This window comes from Pseudophryne corroboree, chromosome 2, assembly GCF_028390025.1.
Source record: "Pseudophryne corroboree isolate aPseCor3 chromosome 2, aPseCor3.hap2, whole genome shotgun sequence".
NCBI lineage: Eukaryota > Metazoa > Chordata > Amphibia > Anura > Myobatrachidae > Pseudophryne > Pseudophryne corroboree.
The window spans coordinates 655,673,572-655,694,856 of record NC_086445.1 but is presented as its reverse complement, the minus strand read 5'-3'; the positions used below and the strand labels follow the sequence as shown (position 1 = coordinate 655,694,856).

The 21,285-nt window shown below is 46.7% G+C and overlaps 1 protein-coding gene across 2 annotated transcripts in view; it reads left to right on the top strand.

Moving 5' to 3' along the window:
• The window catches only part of SLC6A17 (solute carrier family 6 member 17), a 296,779-nt gene that overhangs the window by 86,219 nt on the left and 189,275 nt on the right, over nucleotides 1-21,285 (top strand). For both annotated transcript variants that reach the window (XM_063955024.1, XM_063955025.1), the window contains one exon: nucleotides 16,146-16,303. In XM_063955024.1, the coding sequence (XP_063811094.1) occupies nucleotides 16,146-16,303 (158 nt within the window). The remainder of the gene's footprint in view (nucleotides 1-16,145; nucleotides 16,304-21,285) is intronic.

The window sequence follows — 21,285 nt, the reverse complement described above, 5'->3', positions numbered from 1 at the left end:
CTTGGCAAAGTGGGCATATATACAGTTGGGCACTGTATATATATGCATGAGCCCCCGCCATTATTTTACACAAAATCGCGGGACAGAAGCCCGCCGCTGAGGGGGCGGGGCTTCTTCCTCAGCACTCACCAGCGCCATTTTCTCTCCACAGCTCCGCTGAGAGGAAGCTCCCACAGTCTCTCCCCTGCAGATTCACGGTAGAAAGAGGGTAAAAAGAGAGGGGGGCACATAAATGTAGCGCAAAATCAGTATATACAGCAGCTACTGGGTAAACACTAAGTTACTGTGTAATTCCTGGGTCATATAGCGCTGGGGTGTGTGCTGGCATACTCTCTCTCTGTCTCTCCAAAAGGCCTTGTGGGGGTTCTGTCCTCAAATAGAGCATCCCCTGTGTGTGTGGTGTGTCGGTACGCTTGTGTCGGCATGTTTGACGAGGAAGGCTATGTGGAAGCAGAGTAGGTACAAATGAATGTGGGATCGCCGCCGACGCCCGATTGGATGGATATGTGGAAGGTTTTAAATGATAATGTTAATTCCTTGCATAAAAGGTTGGATAAAGCTGAAGCCTTGGGACAGTCAGGGTCTCAACCCATGCCTGCTCCCAAATTGTTGACACAGATATCGACACGGATTCTGACTCCAGTGTCGATGGCGATGATGCAAAGTTGCAGCCTAAAATGGCTAAAGCCATCCGCTACATGATTATAGCAATGAAGGATGTATTGCACATCTCAGAGGAAAAGCCAGTCCCTGACAAGAGGGTTTATATGTTTGGGGAAAAAAGGCATGAGGTGACCTTTCCCCCTTCACATGAGTTAAATGAGTTATGTGAAAAAGCTTGGGAATCTCCAGATAGAAAAATGCAGATTTCCAAACGGTTGCTTATGGCGTATCCTTTCCCGCCAACGGACAGGTTACGCTGGGAATCCTCCCCTAGGGTAGACAAAGCTTTGACACGCTTATCTAAGAAGGTAGCCCTGCCGTCACAGGATACGGCCACCCTAAAAGATCCTGCATATAGAAAGCAGGAAGGTATCCTGAAGTCCATTTATACACATTCAGGTACCCTACTAAGGCCGGCAATTGCGTCGGCCTGGATGTGTAGTGCTGTAGCAGCATGGACAGATACTTTATCTGAGGAACTTGATACCTTGGACAAGGATACTATAATACTGACCCTGGGGCATATAAAAGACGCTGTCCTATATATGAGAGATGCCCAGAGAGACATTAGCCTACTGGGCTCTAGAATAAATGCAATGTCGATTTCTGCCAGAAGGGTCCTGTGGACTCGGCAATGGACAGGTGATGCCGACTCAAAAAGGCACATGGAGTTTTTACCTTACAAGGGTGAGGAATTGTTTGGGGACGGTCTCTCTGACCTAGTTTCCACAGCTACGGCTGGGAAGTCAAATTTTTTGCCATATATTCCCTCACAACCTAAGAAAGCACCATATTACCAAATGCAGTCCTTTCGATCACAAAGAGGCAAGAGAGTCCGAGGTGCGTCCTTTCTTGACAGAGGCAGGGGTAGAGGAAAGAAGCTGCACAATACAGCTAGTTCCCAGGAACAGAAGTCCTCCCCGGCTTCCACTAAATCCAACACATGACGCTGAGGATCCACAGGTGGAGCCAGGATCGGTGAGGGCGCGTCTCCGAAATTTCAGCCACCAGTGGGTTCGCTCACGGGTGGATCCCTGGGCTATACAGATTGTATCTCAGGGATACAAGCTGGAATTCGAAGTGATGCGCCCTCACCGTTACCTCAAATCGGCCCTGCCAGCTTCCCCCATAGAGAGGGAAATAGTGTTAGCGGCAATTCACAAATTATATCTCCAGCAGGTGGTGGTAAAGGTTCCCCTCCTTCAACAGGGAAGGGGTTACTATTCAACAATGTTTGTGGTACCGAAACCGGACGGTTCGGTCAGACCCATATTGAATTTAAAATCCCTGAACAGTTACCTGAAAAGGTTCAAGTTCAAGATGGAATCGCTCAGAGCGGTCATTGCAAGCCTGGAAGAGGGGGATTTTATGGTGTCTCTGGACATAAAGGATGCTTACCTGCATGTCCCCATTTATCCACCTCATCAGGAGTACCTCAGATTTGTGGTACAGGACTGTCATTACCAATTCCAGACGTTGCCGTTTGGTCTGTCCACGGCACTGAGAATATTTACCAAGGTGATGGCAGAAATGATGGTGCTTCTGCGAAAGCAAGGAGTCACAATTATCCCATACTTGGACGATCTCCTCATAAAGGCGAGGTCCAGAGAGCAGTTGCTGATCAGCATAGCACACTCCCGGGAAGTGTTGCAACAGCACGGCTGGATTCTGAATATTCCAAAGTCGCAGCTGATTCCTACGACGCGTCTGCCCTTCCTGGGCATGATTTTGGACACAGACCAGAAGAAGGTTTTTCTCCAGACGGAGAAGGCTCAGGAGCTCGTGACTCTGGTCAGAGACCTCTTAAAACCAAAACAGGTGTCGGTGCATCACTGCACGCGAGTCCTAGGAAAGATGGTGGCGTCACACGAGGCCATTCCCTTCGGCAGGTTCCATGCGAGGACTTTTCAGTGGGATCTGTTGGACAAGCGGTCCGGATCGCATCTTCAGATGCATCGGCTGATCACCCTATCCCCCAGGGCCAGGGTGTCTCTTCTGTGGTGGCTGCAGAGTGCTCACCTTCTCGAGGGTCACAGGTTCGGAACTGCAAGAAATGCTCACAGAGGACCCATGGCCTCTGCCTCTCAGACAGGATCTGTTGCAACAAGGGCCCTGTCTGTTCCAAGACTTACCGCTGCTGCGTTTGACGGCATGGTGGTTGAATGCCGGATCCTAGCAGAAAAAGGCATTCCGGATGAGGTTATTCCTACGCTAATACAGGCTAGGAAGGACGTGACGGCTAAACATTATCACCGTATATGGCGAAAATATGTTGCTTGGTGTGAGGCCAGGAATGCCCCTACAGAGGAATTCCGGCTGGGCCGTTTCCTTCACTTCCTACAGTCGGGAGTGAATATGGGCTTAAAATTGGGGTCCATTAAGGTCCAGTTTTCAGCCCTATCCATTTTCTTTCAAAAGGAACTGGCTTCTCTTCCTGAAGTTCAGACGTTTGTAAAGAGAGTGCTGCATATTCAGCCCCCTTTTGTGCCACCAGTGGCACCTTGGGATCTTAACGTGGTGTTGAGTTTCCTGAAATCACACTGGTTTGAGCCACTTAAAACCGTGGAGTTAAAATATCTCACGTGGAAGGTGGTCATGCTATTGGCCTTAGCTTCGGCTAGGCGTGTGTCAGAATTGGCGGCTTTGTCACATAAAAGCCCCTATCTGGTTTTCCATATGGACAGGGCAGAATTACGGACTCGTCCGCAATTTCTGCCAAAAGTGGTGTCCTCTTTTCATTTGAACCAACCTATTGTGGTGCCTGCGGCTACTTGTGACTTGGAGGATTCCAAGTTACTAGATGTAGTCAGGGCTTTGAAGGTGTATGTAGCCAGAACGGCTGGAGTCAGGAAAACTGAGTCGCTGTTTATCCTGTATGCATCCAACAAGCTGGGTGCTCCTGCTTCAAAGCAAACTATTGCTCGCTGGATCTGTAACACGATTCAGCAGGCTCATTCTGCGGCTGTCCACAATAAAAGAGTTTTTTATTTGATTAAAAATTATAAAATCACTATTCACATATATCCTTATCAATACTGATCTAAAGGTTTAGACATTGAAACATATTACAAACCATAGCTGTTTTCCAGTGGTACCTATTAGTGAAACAGTTTAAACACAGTGGGTAACTTGCATTAAATTGACACACTCTGCATCTAATTAAACAATTGTGTTAGATGTCATATACTAATCTTATTCCTTTTTGATGGTTCACTCCTTTGAGCAGCCTCCTATAAACGTAATTGGAAGCTGCTCAAAGGAGTAATTAGATGCAGAGTGTGTCAATTTAATGCAAGTTACCCACTGTGTTTAAACTGTTTCACTAATAGGTACCACTGGAAAACAGCTATGGTTTGTAATATGTTTCAATGTCTAAACCTTTAGATCAGTATTGATAAGGATATATGTGAATAGTGATTTTATAATTTTTAATCAAATAAAAAACTCTTTTATTGTGGACAGCACTTTCAACTTTTTTCCTTGATTTATATTTAAATTATTGGGACTCAACAAACCCACTATTGAAAGCAGCAGTGCACAATTGAAAGGAGGTGTAATTTTAAGGAGCTGCACAGCTGACACACACAAGAGCTTAGCGCTTTCTAAGTTTGAGGTTGCTCATTCTGCGGCTGGATTGCCGCCTCCAAAATCAGTAAAAGCCCATTCCACAAGGAAGGTGGGCTCTTCTTGGGCGGCTGCCCGAGGGGTCTCGGCATTACAGCTTAGCCGAGCAGCTACTTGGTCGGGTTCAAACACTTTTGCAAAGTTCTACAAGTTTGATACCCTGGCTGAGGAGGACCTTGTGTTTGCTCATTCGGTGCTGCAGAGTCATCCGCACTCTCCCGCCCGTTTGGGAGCTTTGGTATAATCCCCATGGTCCTTACGGAGTCCCCAGCATCCACTAGGACATTAGAGAAAATAAGATTTTACTTACCGGTAAATCTATTTGTGCACCCTGCCACCTTCTCCAGTTCCTGTTTGTTCCTGCGGTTTGTCACATACATCTGGACTATCATACAACACCGATGACATAATTCTAGTCCAGTTCAGGTATCAAGTGACCCAGACAGGGGGCCGTGACCTGCACGTCGAGAGCCGCGAAGCCCATATCCCCTTGCGGGGTTCCCTGGTGAAAACCTCCCGGTGTGTTAGACTCCGCGCCTCTGTTCTGGGTAACGTCAACTACTTGGTACCTGACCCCACATTCCAGATTCTGCACCAAGTCTCTGACATTCAACCGGTCCCTGACATTGATCTCAAATTCCAGATTCTGCATCAAGTTTCTGACATTCACCCAGTCTCTGACACCATGGCCTGAGTGGAATTGCAAGAGGCACGAGTTGACCGACCGGCAAGAATCGGGGCACTTTGTGCTTAGCACAATCCTGACAGGAAAGGACAAATTCCCTAACATCCTTGGAAAGATAGGCCACCACACCGAGTGAGAGATTAACTCCAAAGTTTAAGCAATACCAGGATGACCAGCAACCTTACTATCATGAAACTCTGCAAGGGCACTGCCTCTCAAGCACTCAGGAACGAAGAGACGACCAACAGGAGTATCACTGGGATCCTGCTGCTGAACCTGGACAAGTTGTGTGAACAAATCCTGTGTGAGGCCGGCCCGGATGACGGACGTTGAGACAATGGGAGTTGCGGAATAGTGGTTATTGTGAGCAGGAAGAAAACAACGTGACAGGGCATCAGCCTTAGTATTCTTAGAACCGGGCCTGTAGGTGATGATGAACTTGAATCGTGTAAAAAACAGCGCCCAACACGCCTGCCGAGCATTAAGCCGTTTTGCTGATTCAATATACTGTAGATTCTTGTGGTCAGTGAACACCGTAATGGTATGTTTCGCTCCTTCAAGCCAGTGCCTCCATTCCTCAAAAGCCCATTTGACTGCCAGCAACTCTCGATTACCAACATCATAGTTGGATTCAGCAGAGGAGAATTTCCTGGACATGAAGGCACAAGGGTGTAACACCAGAGACTTGGGGTCTTCCTGAGAAAGAATGGCTCCCACTCCAACCTCTGAGGCGTCCACCTCGACAATAAAGGGAAGATCAGGGTTGGGGTGTCTGAGAACTGGAGCTGAGACAAAGGCCTGGTTTAGGGCCCGGAAGGCAGACTCGGCTTGAGGCGTCCAGTTGGAAGGATCAGCTCCTTTTCTTGTTAATGCCACAATAGGAGCAACTAAATCTGAAAAGGCATGAATAAAACGCCTATAATAATTTCGCAAAACCCAAAAACCGCTGGATAGCCTTCAAGTTAGTGGGTTGCGTCCAGCTTAGGATAGCCTGGAGTTTCTTAGGTTCCATAAAAAACCCTTTTGGAGAAATAATATACCCTAAAAAGGACACCTCAGTGATGTGGAAATCACACTTCTCCAATTTAGCGTACAAAAGTTCTACCGCAACCTTTGAAGCACTTGCCGCACATGGACAACATGCTGTTCTGGAGACTCAAAGTAAATAAAAATGTCGTCCAAATAAACGACCACAAACTTTCCTAAAAAGTCACGGAGGACGTCGTTAATGAGATCCTGAAATACCGCAGGAGCGTTAGACAGCCCGAACGGCATCACAAGATATTCATAATGTCCGGACTGAGTACTGAAAGCCGTCTTCCACTCATCCCCAGATCTTATTCGGATGAGGTTGTAGGCTCCTCTGAGATCGATTTTGGAGAAAATAACTGCAGTGCGGAGCTGATCAAACAGTACCGAAATCAACGGTAAGGGGTAGGTGTTTTTAATAGAAATCTTATTCAAGGCCCGAAAGTCTATGCACGGTCTTAGAGATCCGTCTTTTTTCTCAACAAAAAAGAACCCTGCACTTAACGGAGATTTCGAGGGCCTAATAAACCCCTTCTTCAGGCTTTCCTGTACATAGTCATCCATGGCCTGAGTCTCGGGGCCAGATAAAGCATAAAGTCTCCCTTTAGGCATAGTGGCACCAGGGACAAGGTCAATGGCGCAGTCATATGACCGATGGGGTGGCAGGATATCAGCGTTACCCTTAAAGAAAACATCAGCAAAATCCTGATAAACCGAAGGTATGAGTTCCGAAGTAACAGCTGCGACCCGGACTGGACGAGAAATACATTCTTTAACACAGAAGGAACCCCACCGGAAAATTTCCCAAGACCACCAATCTATGGTGGGGTTATGAAAGGCAAGCCAGGGGTGACCTAAGACGACAGGCACAGCCGGACAATGGGTGAGATAAAACACAATTTTTTCGGAATGTAAGGAACTAACAAGGAATCATTTGAGGAGATTAACTGCAGAACCAAGTGAACCCCCTCACAATTCACTTGGTCAGAGCGTTTCCCTGTTTATTTGGGCAGTTACGCGCAACATGTCCCTAGCCACCACAATATAAGCAGAGCCCTGAATTTAGCCTTCTGGCTCTTTCTTCTGGGGACAGCCGTGAGAGACCCACTTGCATGGGCTCCTCGACATCCTCAGCGAGAGCATACACACATGGACTAGACCTGAAATTAGCCCCCCTTTCAGCCCTCCGCTCTCGGAGACGACGATCAATCTTAATTGCAAGCTCCATGAGCTTATCTAAAGTCTCCGGAGCTGGATACTGAAGGAGACTATCCTTGATTACTTCAGACAGGCCGAGGCGAAACTGACTGCACAGGGCGGGATCATTCCAGCCACAGTCGTTCGACCAACAGCGAAATTCTGTACAATATGCCTCTGCAGGATTTTTACCCTGTTTAAGTGCACGCAGGTGGCTCTCAGCCGACGCTTCCCTATCTGGGTCATCATACAAAAGGCCTAACGACTTAAAGAAGGCATCTACTGTTAGCAAGGCTGCATCATCGGATTTCAACCCAAAAGCCCAGGTTTGTGGATCGCCTTGAAGCAAAGACATCACAATGCCCACCCGCTGAGACTCTGTACCTGAGGACCGGGGCCTTAAACGAAAATAAAGTTTACAGGCTTCCTTAAAATTAAAGAAATCTTTTTGGTTACCCGAAAAGCGGTCAGGAAGGTGCATCTTTGGTTCAGGAATCATACCCGGGGAGGCTCGCAGAAGATCTTCCTGCGACCTTACCCAAAGGGTAAGATCCTGCACCATCTGAGTGAGTTCCTGAATCTGATTGGCCAAAAGCTGGCTGGGATTCTGTTCTAATGCTGCCGGATTCATGGGGACAGAATTTCAAGGCCACCCTGATTAAAATATCGGAATTAGTTGTTTATTGGGCCGGTGATAATGTTGCGTTCTCTGTGCTCGAATGTAAGATACTGAGTGGGTTAGTTAAGAGCACAGAAACGTGACACTGTAATAATAGCGAAGTTCAAGAGCAACCCCTAGGAACCTAACTCCATTGTTCCACCCGCGTGGTCAGTCTACGCCTGCGAGACTATGTGTTCTTGGGCCCACGGCAGCCGCGTTTGAAAGGAGGATTAAGTCTGCCCAACTCCGATGCCCCCGGATCTTAATTGGAGACAAGGCGTAAACTGAGACAGTGGGGGGGGAACAAGGGGACCTCTAACTAAATAAAGAACAGAGCTAGGGGCAACTACTAAACTCAAACAAAATGTATGTGCGGCACTGCCGCCAAAGGAAGAGGACAACAAAGGTAATACTGTCCACACCCTACACGGCACCGTCGTGTACCGGGGAGGACAGTTAGGGCGGAAACCTCCGCAAAAACACCAGCAACAAATATAACAAAAGAATACTACGGCCTAGGCCGCAAGACGCGGCAGAAGCCACTACTCACAACACCGGGAAGGCAACCACAAGTGAACGAGAACCCCGAGATAACAAGCACAGGTTTCAATAGACTGGAGGGCTGGGAGGACTCCAATGAGTGGCTTCCGACACCAGGACTCAGTACCACAGGAACAAGGTAGACCAGATCACAGGACACTGGACAGGGAATTCTCCAGAGCAGGAACAGCTCACAGGAAGCTATCACCGGCGTCTGTGTAAGGCACTAAAGGAGAATATAACAGGTCTCTGTTCCAATAGCTGCAGAGAACCTAATTTTAAAATGTCATGCAGCTGCCCTGCTGCACGACCACACGCTGACAGGTGCTAATTTCATTACATGGCAATGGGGAACGTGGTCCGCCTGTGGCGTCCCCATTGCCAAGGAGCCGGCGGGTCAGTGCGCACAGCGTCCTGGCGTTGCCAGGTGCCGTGCGGGGAGCAGGGGGAGGCGCAGCGGATATGACGCGTCAGGACCGTTGCTTAGCAGCGGTCGGGCGCTGGCGCGAGCCGCCGCGTCTAACAGTGCCTGGGGAGCCGGTCACAGCTAGGGGAGCTTTACAGAGCTTCTCTGGTAAAAGTTTTTCTTTAGAGTTTATTATTTTACAGGGAGGCTGCTGGCAACAGCCTCCCTGCTTTGTGGGACGAAGGGGGGGGGGGAGTGGTGTCCGCCCTGTGGGGTCTGAGCCACTATCTCCGCTGACAGGACACTAAGCTCCTGAGGGGATCGACCGGTCCCCGCCACAGGGGATCGCTCACTCCAGCAGCATGCCGCCACCCCCTTACAGAGCAGCATGCCGCCACCCCCAACAGGGTATGGAGCGCAGTACTAACTGCGCTCCGGGACTCAGCGGTACATAGTGCGGCGCTGTGAGGGGTGCCATGAGCCAGCGCCTACACCCTACACTAACCTCCATGCCTGTCAGGGTCCCAGGATCGCTGCCCCCACAATTCTTCAGGCCAGCATAATCTCCAGAAGAGGGGGAAGACAGCGCCATGAAGGGGGCTGAGCTTCTCAGAGCGGACCCAGCAGCGTTCAGCGCCATTTTCCTGCCTGCAGAAGCACTGTCAGTGAGAGGTGTCCCTCCAATTCAACTCCTGCTATCTCTTACGGTACCAGAGGGTTGTAGAAGGGGGGGGGGGGGGGGCTGTATAAAGACTGTGTAACCTATTAAGGTGCACAGTCAGCGCTGGTTGGGGGTCTCCCTATACCTTAAAAGCGCTGTGTGTGAGTTGGCTCCAATCTCTGTGTCTCTCTTGCCATTCTTGGGGGTGAAACTCTGTCCTCCCCTGTGTGTGTGTGGAGTGTCTGTGGTCTCCATTAAGCTATGTCCAGGGACTCTGTGTCATATGCTGCAGAGGATATGTACTCTCAGGATGATCCCATTACATGTAATCAGGATTGCACTGTCTTAGCGCAGATACCAGCAAGGGAGCCTGAATGGTTATCCTCTATTAAAATAAACTATGATTTCTCAGATTTCTACTAGGGTTGCACAGAATGAATCTGCAACTCAAGTTTTACAGAAATCTATGGCAGTTTGGCCCGGTTCTGTTACCTCAGGACCCCTTACTGTATGTTCCCACAAACGTGCTCTTGCCCAGATTATGCAAGATGACATGGATACCGATTCTGACATGACAGACGTTGAGGGGGATGTGCTGCGGGGGGCGGCATCTCTTGCAAAAGGGGTGCCGTTGATGATAGAGGCTATTAGAGATGTGTTGAATATTGCTGATACAACACCTGAACAGGTTAAGGAGGCTTACAGTACTTCACTGACAATAAGAAAGCCTCGCTAACCTTCCCTGCATCTAAAGAATTAAATGCTATATTTGAGAAAGTATGGGAAAACCCAGAGAAAAAATTCCAGATCCCTAAAAGGGTTCTGGTTGCTTTCCCCTTCCCTGAGGAGTATAGGAAAAAATGGGAAAGCCCACCCATAGTTGACGCGTCTGTATCCAGACTTTCAAAAAGGTGGTTTTACCTGTTCCAGGATCTACCGCCTTAAAAGAGCCAGCTGATCGCAAAATTGACACTATGCTCAAATCCATATACACGGCTTCAGGGGCGATACTACGTCCTACTATTCCCTGTGCGTGGATTTCCAAACCTATAGTAAAGTGGTCAGGCACGTTACTTGAGGATTTGGATACAATGGATAAAAGTGATGTTGAATAGTTTTTACGTAACATTCAGGATTTTGCAGGATTTATGGTGTAATCCATGAAAGATCTGGGTTCCGTGGCTGCAGGGATATCTTCCATGTCTCTCTCAGCTCATAGGGGACTTTGGCTGCGCCAGTGGTCTGCCGACGTGGAATCCAGGAGAGGTGTGGAGACCCTACCCTACACAGGTCAGGCTCTCTTTGGGGAAGCGTTGGATGCGTGGATTTCCACGGCTACAGCAGGTGAGTCTCCTTTTCTTCCCTCAGCTGCACCTGCTGTGAAGAAACCCTTTTCTTCAGCTGCATCTCAGCCCTTTCGGACTACCAAAGCAAGAAAGGCCAATCCGTCTAACACCTTCTTTAGAGGAAGTCGTCCAAAATAAAAAAAACCTGCTGCGGCGGGTTCCCAGTAACAGAAACCTACTTCGGGTACGCCAAAGTCCTCAGCATGACGGTGGACCATGCGGCCTGGAGGTGGGACCGTTGGGGGTGAGACTCAGGCATTTCAGCCACGTCTGGGTGTCGTCCGGCTTGGATCCCTGGGTGCAAGATATTGTGTCTTAGGGGTACAGGCTGGAATTTCAAGATCTTCCTCCTCATCGGTTCTTCAAATCAGGCTTGCCAGCTTTGCTGGCAGACAGGGCTATCATACAGGAAACCATCCAGAAGTTGGTGGAGGCACAGGTCATTGTACCAGTTCCTCCCTATATGCAAAACAAAGGTTACTATTCGAACCTTTTCGTGGTACCGAAACAGGATGGTTCGGTCAGGCCCATTCTGAACTTAAAATCGCTAAACCCCTTCCTGAGGGAGTTCAAGTTCAAAATGGAGTCTCTAAGGGCGGTGATATCAGGTCTGGAGGAGGGGGAATTCCTGGTATCCCTGGATATCAAGGATGCGTACCTCCACATTCCGATTTGGTCGCCGCATCAAGCTTATCACCGATTCGCACTGTTGGACTGTAATTTTCAATTCCAGGCCCTGCCATTCGGCCTCTCCACAGCACCAAGGGTATTCACCAAGGTGATGGCGGAAATTATGGTTCTCCTCCGTAGACAGGGGGTGAACATAATTCCATATCTGGACTATCTGCTGATAAAGGCATCGTCCAAGGAGAAGCTGTTACAGTCCAAAGTTCTCACGACTCATCTACTCAGGGAACACGGTTGGATCCTGAATCTTCCAAAATCACTTTTGGAACCAACCAGGAGGTTGTCCTTTCTGGGAATGATCCTCGACACGGAAGTGCAGAGGGTGTTTCTTCCAGTGGAAAAAGCGTTGGTGATACAAACAATGGTCCGGGATATCCTGAAGCCAGCCCGGTTGTCGGTTCATCAGTGCATTCGCCTTCTGGGGAAGATAGTGGCCTCTTACGAGGCTCTGCAGTACGGGAGGTTTCATGCTCGGTCCTTCCAACTGGATCTCCTGGCAAGTGGTTGGGATCTCATCTACACATGCACCAGAGAATACGTCTGTCGCCAAAGGCCAGGATTTCACTCCTCTGGTGGCTACAATTGCCTCACCTTCTGGTGGGCCGCAGGTTCGGGATTCAGGACTGGATCCTTCTAATCACGGATGGAAGTCTCCGGGGCTGTGGCGCAGTCACTCAAGGGGAAACCTTCCAAGGAAGGTGGTCAAGTCTGGAAGCCGGCCTGCCGATAAACATTCTGGAACTAAGAGCCGTCTACAACGGTCTTCTCCAAGCGGCCCATCTTCTGAGAAATCGGGCCATTCAAGTGCAGTCGGACATTGTAATGACAGTGGCTTACATAAACCGACAGGGCGGAATGAAGAGTAGAGCTGCAATGTCAGAGGCAACAAGAATCATCCTCTGGGCAGAAAAACACGTGTTGGCGCTGTCAGCTATCTTTATTCCGGGAGGAGACAACTGGGAAGCGGACTTCCTCAGCAGACACAATCTCCATCCAGGGCAGTGGGGTCTCCATCCGGAGATGTTCAAGGAGGTAACAGATCTTTGGGGTGTACCCCAAAGAGACATTATGGCCTCTCGTCTCAACAAGAAGCTTTGGCGATATTGTTCCAGGTCGAGGGACCCGCAAGCAGTGGTGGTGGACGCCCTAGTGACTCCGTGGGTATTCCAGTCGGTGTACATGTTTCCACCACTCCCACTCATTCCAAGAGTGCTAAAGCTCATAAGGAGAACAAGGGTTCAAGCAATCCTCATTGCTCCAGACTGGCCAAGAAGGTCTTGGTACGCGGATCTTCTGGATCTACTGCTAGATGAGCCGAGGCCTCTTCCTCTTAGGGAGGACCTGCTGCAGCAGGGGCCGTTTGCCTATCAAGACTTACCACGGCTACATTTGACGGCATGGAGGTTGAACGCCAGATACTAGCTCGGAAGGGCATTCCGAACAAGGTTATTCCTACCCTAATACAGGCTAGTAAAGAACTAACGTCTAAACATTACCATCGTATTTGGAAAGAATATGTAACTTGGTGTGAGTCCAAGAAGTTTCCTATGGTGGAGTTTCAACTGGTACGTTTTCTCCTCTTCCTGCAAGCAGGTGTGGATATGGGCCTGAGGTTAGGATCCGTTAAGGTCCGGATTTCGGCCCTATCCATTTTCTTCCAGAAACAGTTGGCTGCCCTCCCTGAGGTTCAGACTTTTTTGAAGGGAGTTCTGCACATCCAACCTCCCCTTGTACCGCCTATGGCGCCCTGGGCTCTTGACATGGTGTTGCAATTCCTCCAGTCGGACTGGTTTGAGCCTCTACAGGAGGTTGAGGTCAAGTTTCTCACGTGGAAGGCTGTCACTTTGTTGGCCTTAGCTTCTGGTAGACGTGTGTTGGAGTTGGGGGATTTGTCATGTAAAAGCCCATACTTGATCTTCCATGAAGATAGAGCTGAGCTTCGGACACGTCAGCAGTTTCTTCCAAAGGTTGTGTCGGCATTTCATATCAACCAACCTTTTGTGGTGCCAGTTGCGACTGACTCCTCAATTTCATCAAAGTACTTAGATGTTGTAGTGACTCTAAAAATCTATGTGAGGAGGACTGCTCATCACAGAAAATCGGACTCTGTTTGTCCTGTATGATCCCAAAAAAATTGGGTGTCCTGCTTCTAAGCAGACGATCTCTCGCTGGATCAGGTTCACTATCCAGCATGCGTATTCTACGGCAGGCTTGCCGTGTCCTACATCTATTAAGGCCCACTCTACTCGTAAGGGGGGTTCTTCCTGGGCGGCTGCCCGGGGTGTGTCGGCTTTACAGCTCTGCCGAGCGGCTACTTGGTCGGGGTCGAACACGTTTGCGAAGTTCTACAAGTTCGATACTTTGGCCTCCGAGTACCTTAAGTTTGGTTAATCAGTTCTTCAGGAGCCTCCGCGCTCTCCCTCCCGTTCTGGGAGCTTTGGTACATCCCCATGGTACTAATGTGGACCCCAGCATCGTCTAGGACATAAGAGAAAATAGGATATTAATTACCTACAGGTAAATCCTTTTCTCCTAGTCTGTAGAGGATGCTGGGCGCCCGCCCAGCGCTTCCTTTTCCTGCAGTAGTTTTCTGGTTCAGTACAACTTTGTTTTTAGTTAAGTGCTGAATTGTTACCTGGTAAGTACTGTTTCAGCGGTTACGGAGTTTCCAAGCTTGTTAGCTTGGTTTGCCTTCTGTGTGTGAGCTGGTATGAATCTCGCCACTATCTGTGTTAAATCCTTCTCTCGAAGATGTCCGTCTCCTCGGGCACAGTTTCTAGACTGAGTCTGGTATGAGTGGCATAGAGGGAGGAGCTAACCCACACTCTCAAACTCTTAACGTGCCAATGGCTCCTAGTGGACCCGTCTATACCACATGGTACTAATGTGGACCCCAGCATCCTACGGACTACAAGAAAAGGATTTACCGGTAGGTAATTCAAATCCTATTTTCTCTTACGTCCTAGAGGATGTTGGGGGTCCAATCTTTGTCTCATCAGACCAGAGAATTTTGTTTCTCATGGTCTGAGAGTCCTTCAGGTGCATTTTGTCAAACTCCAGGCAGGCTGCCATGTGCTTTTTACTAAGGAGTGGCTTCCGTCTGGCCACAGTACCATACAGGCCTGATATGTGGATTGCTGCAGAGATGGTTGTCCCTCTGGAAGTTTCTCCTCTCTCCACAGAAAAATCCTGTAGCTCTGACAGAGTGACCATCGGGTTCTTGGTCACCTCACTGACTAGGGCCCTTCTCCCCAGGACTAGGGCCCTTATTTCTCTCAGTTTAGACGGCCGGCCAGCTCTAGGAAGAGTCCTGGTGGTTCCAAACTTCTTCCATTTACGGATGATGGAGGCCACTATGCTCATCGGGAACTTCAAAGCAGCAGATATTTTTCTGTACCCTTCCCCAGATTTGTGCCTCGAGACAAACCTGTCTTAGAGGTCTACAAACCATTCCTTTGACTTCATGCTTGGTTTGTGCTCAGACATGCACTGTCAAGTGTGGGACCTTATATAGACAGGTGTGTGCCTTTCCAAATCATGTCCAATCAAATTAATGTAATTGCATCCTGTTTCCACTGATCATCCTTGAGATGTTACAATTAAGCTGTAGGAACATCTCAAGGATGATTAGTGGAAACAGGATGCACCTGAGCTCATTTCTGAGCTTTATGGCAAAGGCTGTGAATACTTATGTACATATGATTTCTTAGTGTTTTTACTTTTTATAAATTTGCAATATACACAAAAAAACTTTTTTCAAGTTTTCATTATGGGGTATTGGGCGTAATTCAGACCTGATCGTAGCAGCAAATGTGTTAGCAGATAGGCAAAACCATGTTCATTGCAAGGGGGGGTGGGGGGGGGGGGCAGATATAACATTGCAGTGTGAGTTAGATTTAACTTTCTCTGCACATGTTACATCTGCCCCTCCCCCCCCCCCCCCCCTGCACTGCACATGGTTTTGCCCATCTGCTAACAAATTTGCTGCTACGACCAGGTCTGAATTAGGGCCATTGTGTGTAGAATTTTAAGGGAAAAAATGAATTTATTCCATTTTGGAATAAGGCTGTAACATAACAAAATGTGGAAAAAAAGAAGCGCTATGAATACTTTACGGATGCACTGTATACATACATATACATATTAGCGCTTTGTTTACATAACTGCTTCCACCACTGCTGATGAAGAGGTTTACTTTATAAAAGATTAAAGTTTTACCTTATATGGTACATGCTATAAATATGTGGATGTTATGGGCAAGCTTGTATGGGAAAAAAAGTGTAAGTTTCCACATTTGCAATACAGACAGTATATCCACATACAGTACATTCTACCCTACACAACTAGCAGTTGCATTAACACGCCCTCATTGAAAGCTGCATTACAGCCCAGACCACGCATTGCGAAAATAAGCAAGAATACCTCTATATATATTCTGAATATTGTATAAACACAAAATATGATTCAATTAAATGTATAGGTCTTTATGAATGAAAGGAAAAGAGTGCCTTAAATAAATCCTTAATGACGATTTTTTTTTACTGTCCTTTTATTTTTTTGTTTTAGTTACATTTTTCTTTTGGCCACTTTGGACTTTAAAGCTCTCTCTTATGGTAGGATTCTGAAATTTCTCTTTATTTCCCTAGGAGCCTACATGGTCCCCTACTTGATCTTGCTTATTTTAATCGGCGTTCCTCTCTTCTTCCTTGAATTGGCCGTGGGGCAGAGAATTCGCAGGGGTAGCATCGGAGTGTGGAATTACATATGCCCTCGACTGGGAGGAATTGGCTATGCTAGCTGTGTTGTAAGCATTGGGTTCAAACATTTCTGTTTAATTTTTTAGAGTAGCTACAGCTTTAGTCTGTTAATTGTTTTTAGCAGGTCAATTATGTTTATTTTTTTCTAATTTAAAGGATAATAAGTTAACAAAACAAAATTAAAAATGAAAGAAGAACCAAGTTATTTTAAACAAAAATAAAATGGTGATTGTGGGAGGAATTGCCTCCAAGCTCCAAATACCAATATTTAGTATTTTACAGTTACATAAATTGCTACCCAAACTCCTACACCATCACCTGAAACCGCTTGTTCTACCAAACTCCTACATTTGAAATTGTTTCCTTCAGTCTCCTACACTGGCACCTGGAATCTCTTTTCCCATGCCCTAATGTCGGGTTCCTAGGGCAACATATATCTGGGTATGAATTCCATTCATAAATAAGTAAGAAGAAGCAGCAGCAGCAGCTATGTGTTAGAAGTGTTTCATAGGTGACAGGTAATAATTAAAATGTTACAAATTGTTAAAAAAATTATGCAGCTGCAACACCTCCTGGATGGTGTTGGCTAGTTCCCCACTGGCCGCTTACTGTGGACCAGTCATGCGATTGGTACCATGCAGAGAGCAGAGATTGGAGACACAAGGCTAAATCACAGGACAGCCAAAGACCTGAATAGCATTTTGCTCCATTCTTGTGGTTACAGGATACAAGCAGATGCAGGCATCTTGGAAGCAGGGAAGATATCTTAAAAAAGACAGTTCTTTTTTGTCCATAACAGGGAAAACGTTCATTGAGAACTTCATTGAAACTAAGCTTAGAATTCCATTCATAGCAACCATGGTTTCCCTTCATCTTTTTGATTTCTCAGGAACTCAATAACCACACTCTGAAATCACGTAAGGGTTTAAAAAAGTGTGAAAGTATTGAAGGCACTAATCTTGACCAGTGTTTTTGATTGCTGTTCCTGTGTTCTTGGTGGTCCAAAGCCAGAGAACAGAGTTAGAGCAGTTGGAGACCAGGGAGGGTCTCAATTCAAGTTAAAGCTCTGAACTGAAAGTGGTGACTAATAATTTCTTAGTCGTCTGGGCTCTGTAACTCATGCTATATTAGTACAAGAAGGCTTAGGAAAAAAGGCAACATGGGTGATAGTAGTAGTGTAGATGTTTCCCATTGAGGTGGCTGTCTGCTGACATGAGAGTATTTACAGTTTATACACACAAGTTATTTCTACACAGTGGTGCACCAGTCTGAAAGATTTTACATGCACAAAAAGTGAGGTAAGTGAGTATTAAGAGATAAACATCTAAGCATAGAAGAGGCGCTCACTGTATTGTACCACCATGTTGAAATAGTGTTTTCTTCTTGATTTAAGTTTAGTTTGTGGTAAACTCAGAAAAGTTAAATCAATTTTAGGTTTGTTTAGTCTTATTATACTGGTTTAAGTTGGCCTTTGAAACCATCTGTTGGAGTACATTTTTGTGTCATTCATCACATGGGTGGGGCATTGAGTAATTTGTGGAACAACATTAAAGGGAAAATTTACGAAAGGGCAGTTTCATCAAAACCAACAGATTTACTGATGACAAATCCATCTGGCAAAAGGAGAAAATGCATATGCACACTCTATAGTACCAAGTGCCACTAATCAAAATAATTGATTAGTGTTAAATAGTGTTAAATAAGATTAGTGTTAATTAGTGTTAAATAAGTAAGAAGAAGCAGCAGCAGCAGCTATGTGTTAGAAGTGTTTCATAGATGACAGGTAATAATTAAAATGTTAAAAAGTGTTACAAATTGTTAAAAAAAAATATATAAAAAGGTGCTTGATTGTTATAATTTGATGCCCTAAAGCAGCTAGGCCAAACCAACCCAGGGGGCCCTGCTCCACAAACTCATCCCTAAAACTGACAAATTGTAAACAAGTATTTAGGACTTACCGATCATAGTGCCTTTTTTGAAAACTCTTTTGGGCTGAAGGGAGGGGTGCCAGTCCAAGCTGAAGGAGTCTCACCTTCAGTTGTGCACATGTACACAATATGGAATATGTGGGGAGAAGGGAGGGGGGGGGTTGGACTGTACATCCTAATTCTAACTTTAATAAGAGGTGCTACCATGCTAAGACTTGTAGTTCCACACAGAAACAGAAAAAATACAGACGCACACTCTATAGTACTATGGACTGCTAATCAGAATAATTATAATAAAACATTTTGTCCAAAAGTATGGGCGCACCAATTGTGACCAGGTGATCTTATCTGGTGGGTCCCTACCACTAAAATCCAAAGCACGGGACCCCCCAGGCCAGCACAAGCCAACTGCCCCAAGGCATCACACTAGTGAGAGGTTTAAGTGTTAGAAGCTATGTTTAAAAGTGTTACATAGGTGAAAGGTAATAAATAGAATGTTAAAAACTGTGACATTGGTAATTTTTTTTTTTTATTAACTATCTTTATTGGATTTTTTCATATTAAAGAGGAGAAAAATAGAAACAGTACAGAGTAATTGATAAAAAAGCATTTTATATAAAAATAAGGGTCAGGTAGAACAATAAGACAATTCCAGCAATAAGGTGGGCAAGAACAATCCAGAGAGGCAAAATCCATAAACATTCAAAGAGAGTGTAATAAAATAATGTAACTACCAGGCCCAAAACAAATACAAAATAAATAGACGTACTGTACAATCGCTACAAAAATTACCAGAAAAAACAAAAACAGAGGCACAAAAAATCTACAGAGGAATTGGGAGAATAATAATTACACATATTCAAGAAAGGAGCAAGGATTACAAGGAGCCTGCGGTAGGATTCCCAGCTAAGTGAGTCAAATAATTGCAAAATTTGCTGTTGTTGTGAGGGAGGGAAAGATTCATTATAGGGGCTCCATTTCCTATAGAAACGCAAATATTGTGTTCCAGTTCAGGGAGAGTGGACTGACGTTCGAGGGAAAATGTAGTAGTGTGTAAGGATTTGAGGTTCTCAAGGGAAGGGGAAGTTCAGATATCCAATGACATAGAATAAGCTTTCTCTTACGTCCTAGAGGATACTGGGGTCCACATTAGTACTATGGGGTATAGACGGGTCCACTACGAGCCATGGGCACTTTAAGAATTTATAGTGTGGGATGGCTCCTCCCTCTATGCCCCTCCTACCAGACTCAGTTTAGAAAATGTGCCTGGAGGAGCCGGTCACGCTTGAAAGCTCCTGAAGAGTTTTCTGCATTTATTTTCTATTTTTTAATTTCAGGCAGGTCTGGTTGGCACCAGACTGCCTGCTTCGTCGGACTTGGGGGGGAAGGAGGGGAAGGCTCAATCTCCCTAGGGTTAATGGTCCCGTTCCCCGCTGAGAGGACACTGAGCTCCTGGGGGTCTTATTCGCAAGCCCCACGAAGGCGAGCGTACAGACCTGCAGCACACCGCCTCCCCTAACAGAGCCAGAAGTCAGAAGAGTGGTGAGTAGGTGGCCGGCGTCCTGGTTAGCAGGCCGCCGGCTGTAATGGTGGCACAAGGGTAGGAGCGCAGCGCTGACATGCAGGCTGCGCTCCAGGCTTCAGAGACACTGTGTGACCGCTGTGAGGGGCGAGCTGAAGCCACTACTGATACCCACACTGGCAGTACACTACAGGGGTTTTAACCCACTGTAGAACATAATATTTACCTCAGCCAGTATAAAGAAACCCGGGAAGACCGCGAGCCATTAAGGGGGCGGGGCTTCAGTATGGCCGGATCCAGCAGCTCACCAGCGCCATTTCCCCTCTGCAGCTATACACAGGCAGATTGGCAGGGAAGCGCAGCTCCTCCACAAGGACTCCAGAACACCTCAGCGGTACCAGGGGGTCGTAGCAAGGGAGGGAACAATTTTGGGTAGACTGAGCCCTATTAAGGATACTTAGTTTGCGACCCAGCTGTTCTTTAGCTACAGGGGCACTGTGTGGCTGGCTCCATTATACTCTGTGTCTCCCTAGAAGGGCTCTGTGTGGGTTAACTGTGCTTTTAACCTATTTCCTGTGTGTGTGTGTGTGTGTGTGTGTGTGTGTGTGTGTGTTTTCTTTCACCTTTACTATGTCAAAGGAGTGTGTATCATGCACAGCAGAGTGTTTTTCTCAATCTGAGTGATCACTGCAGTGTACTCAGGATAGTACATATTCTCAGACTAGTGGATCTGAACTAGTATGGTTAGATTCATTAAAAGGGATGATTTCAAATATTTTGAATAAATTATCCCAAAATGAGGAGACGCAATACTTAAGGCAATCTGTTGATGACCTGATGAATAGAGATTTAGCGGTCATTCCAGCGTTTCAGACCCCTGCCATTTGTCCACAGAAGCATTCTCTGGCCCAAATCATGCAGGCTGATACCGATGATGATGATGTATCAGACCCAGAGGAGGGTGAGGTGGACTCGGGAGGGGGGGATGCAGCTTTGTAACAGGGTATACAGGCTCTGATAGAAGCTGTTAGAAATGTCCTGCACAGTCCTGATAAGGTGTCAGAGGAGGATGAGGAATGTTATTTTAATGTGAAAAAGAAATCCTCAGCTAATATAAGGAATTAAGGGGAACATTTACTAAGCAATGATAAGAGTGGAGAAATGAGCCAGTGGAGAAATTTCCCCATCAACCAATCAGCAGCTCTGTATCGTTTTATAGTATGCAAATTATTGATGTTACTTCAGTGCTGATTGGTTGCCATGGGCAACTTCTCCACTGGCTCACTTCTCCGCTCTTATCACTGCTTAGTAATACCCCTATATTCCCTATTTGAAGCAATTTGGGTAAATCCTGACAAGAAGTTTCAGGTCCCAAAACGGTTACTCACATCCTTCCCGTTTCCTCAGGATGACAGGAAAAATTGGGAAAACCCACGATAGTTGAGGCATCGGTTTCTAGGCTCTCACGTAAGGTAGTTTTACCTGTTCCTGGGGCAGCTTCCTTGAAGGATGCTACAGACTGCAAGATTGAGACCACTCTCAAATCTCTGTACACAGCTGCGGGGGTAGCCCAGAGAAC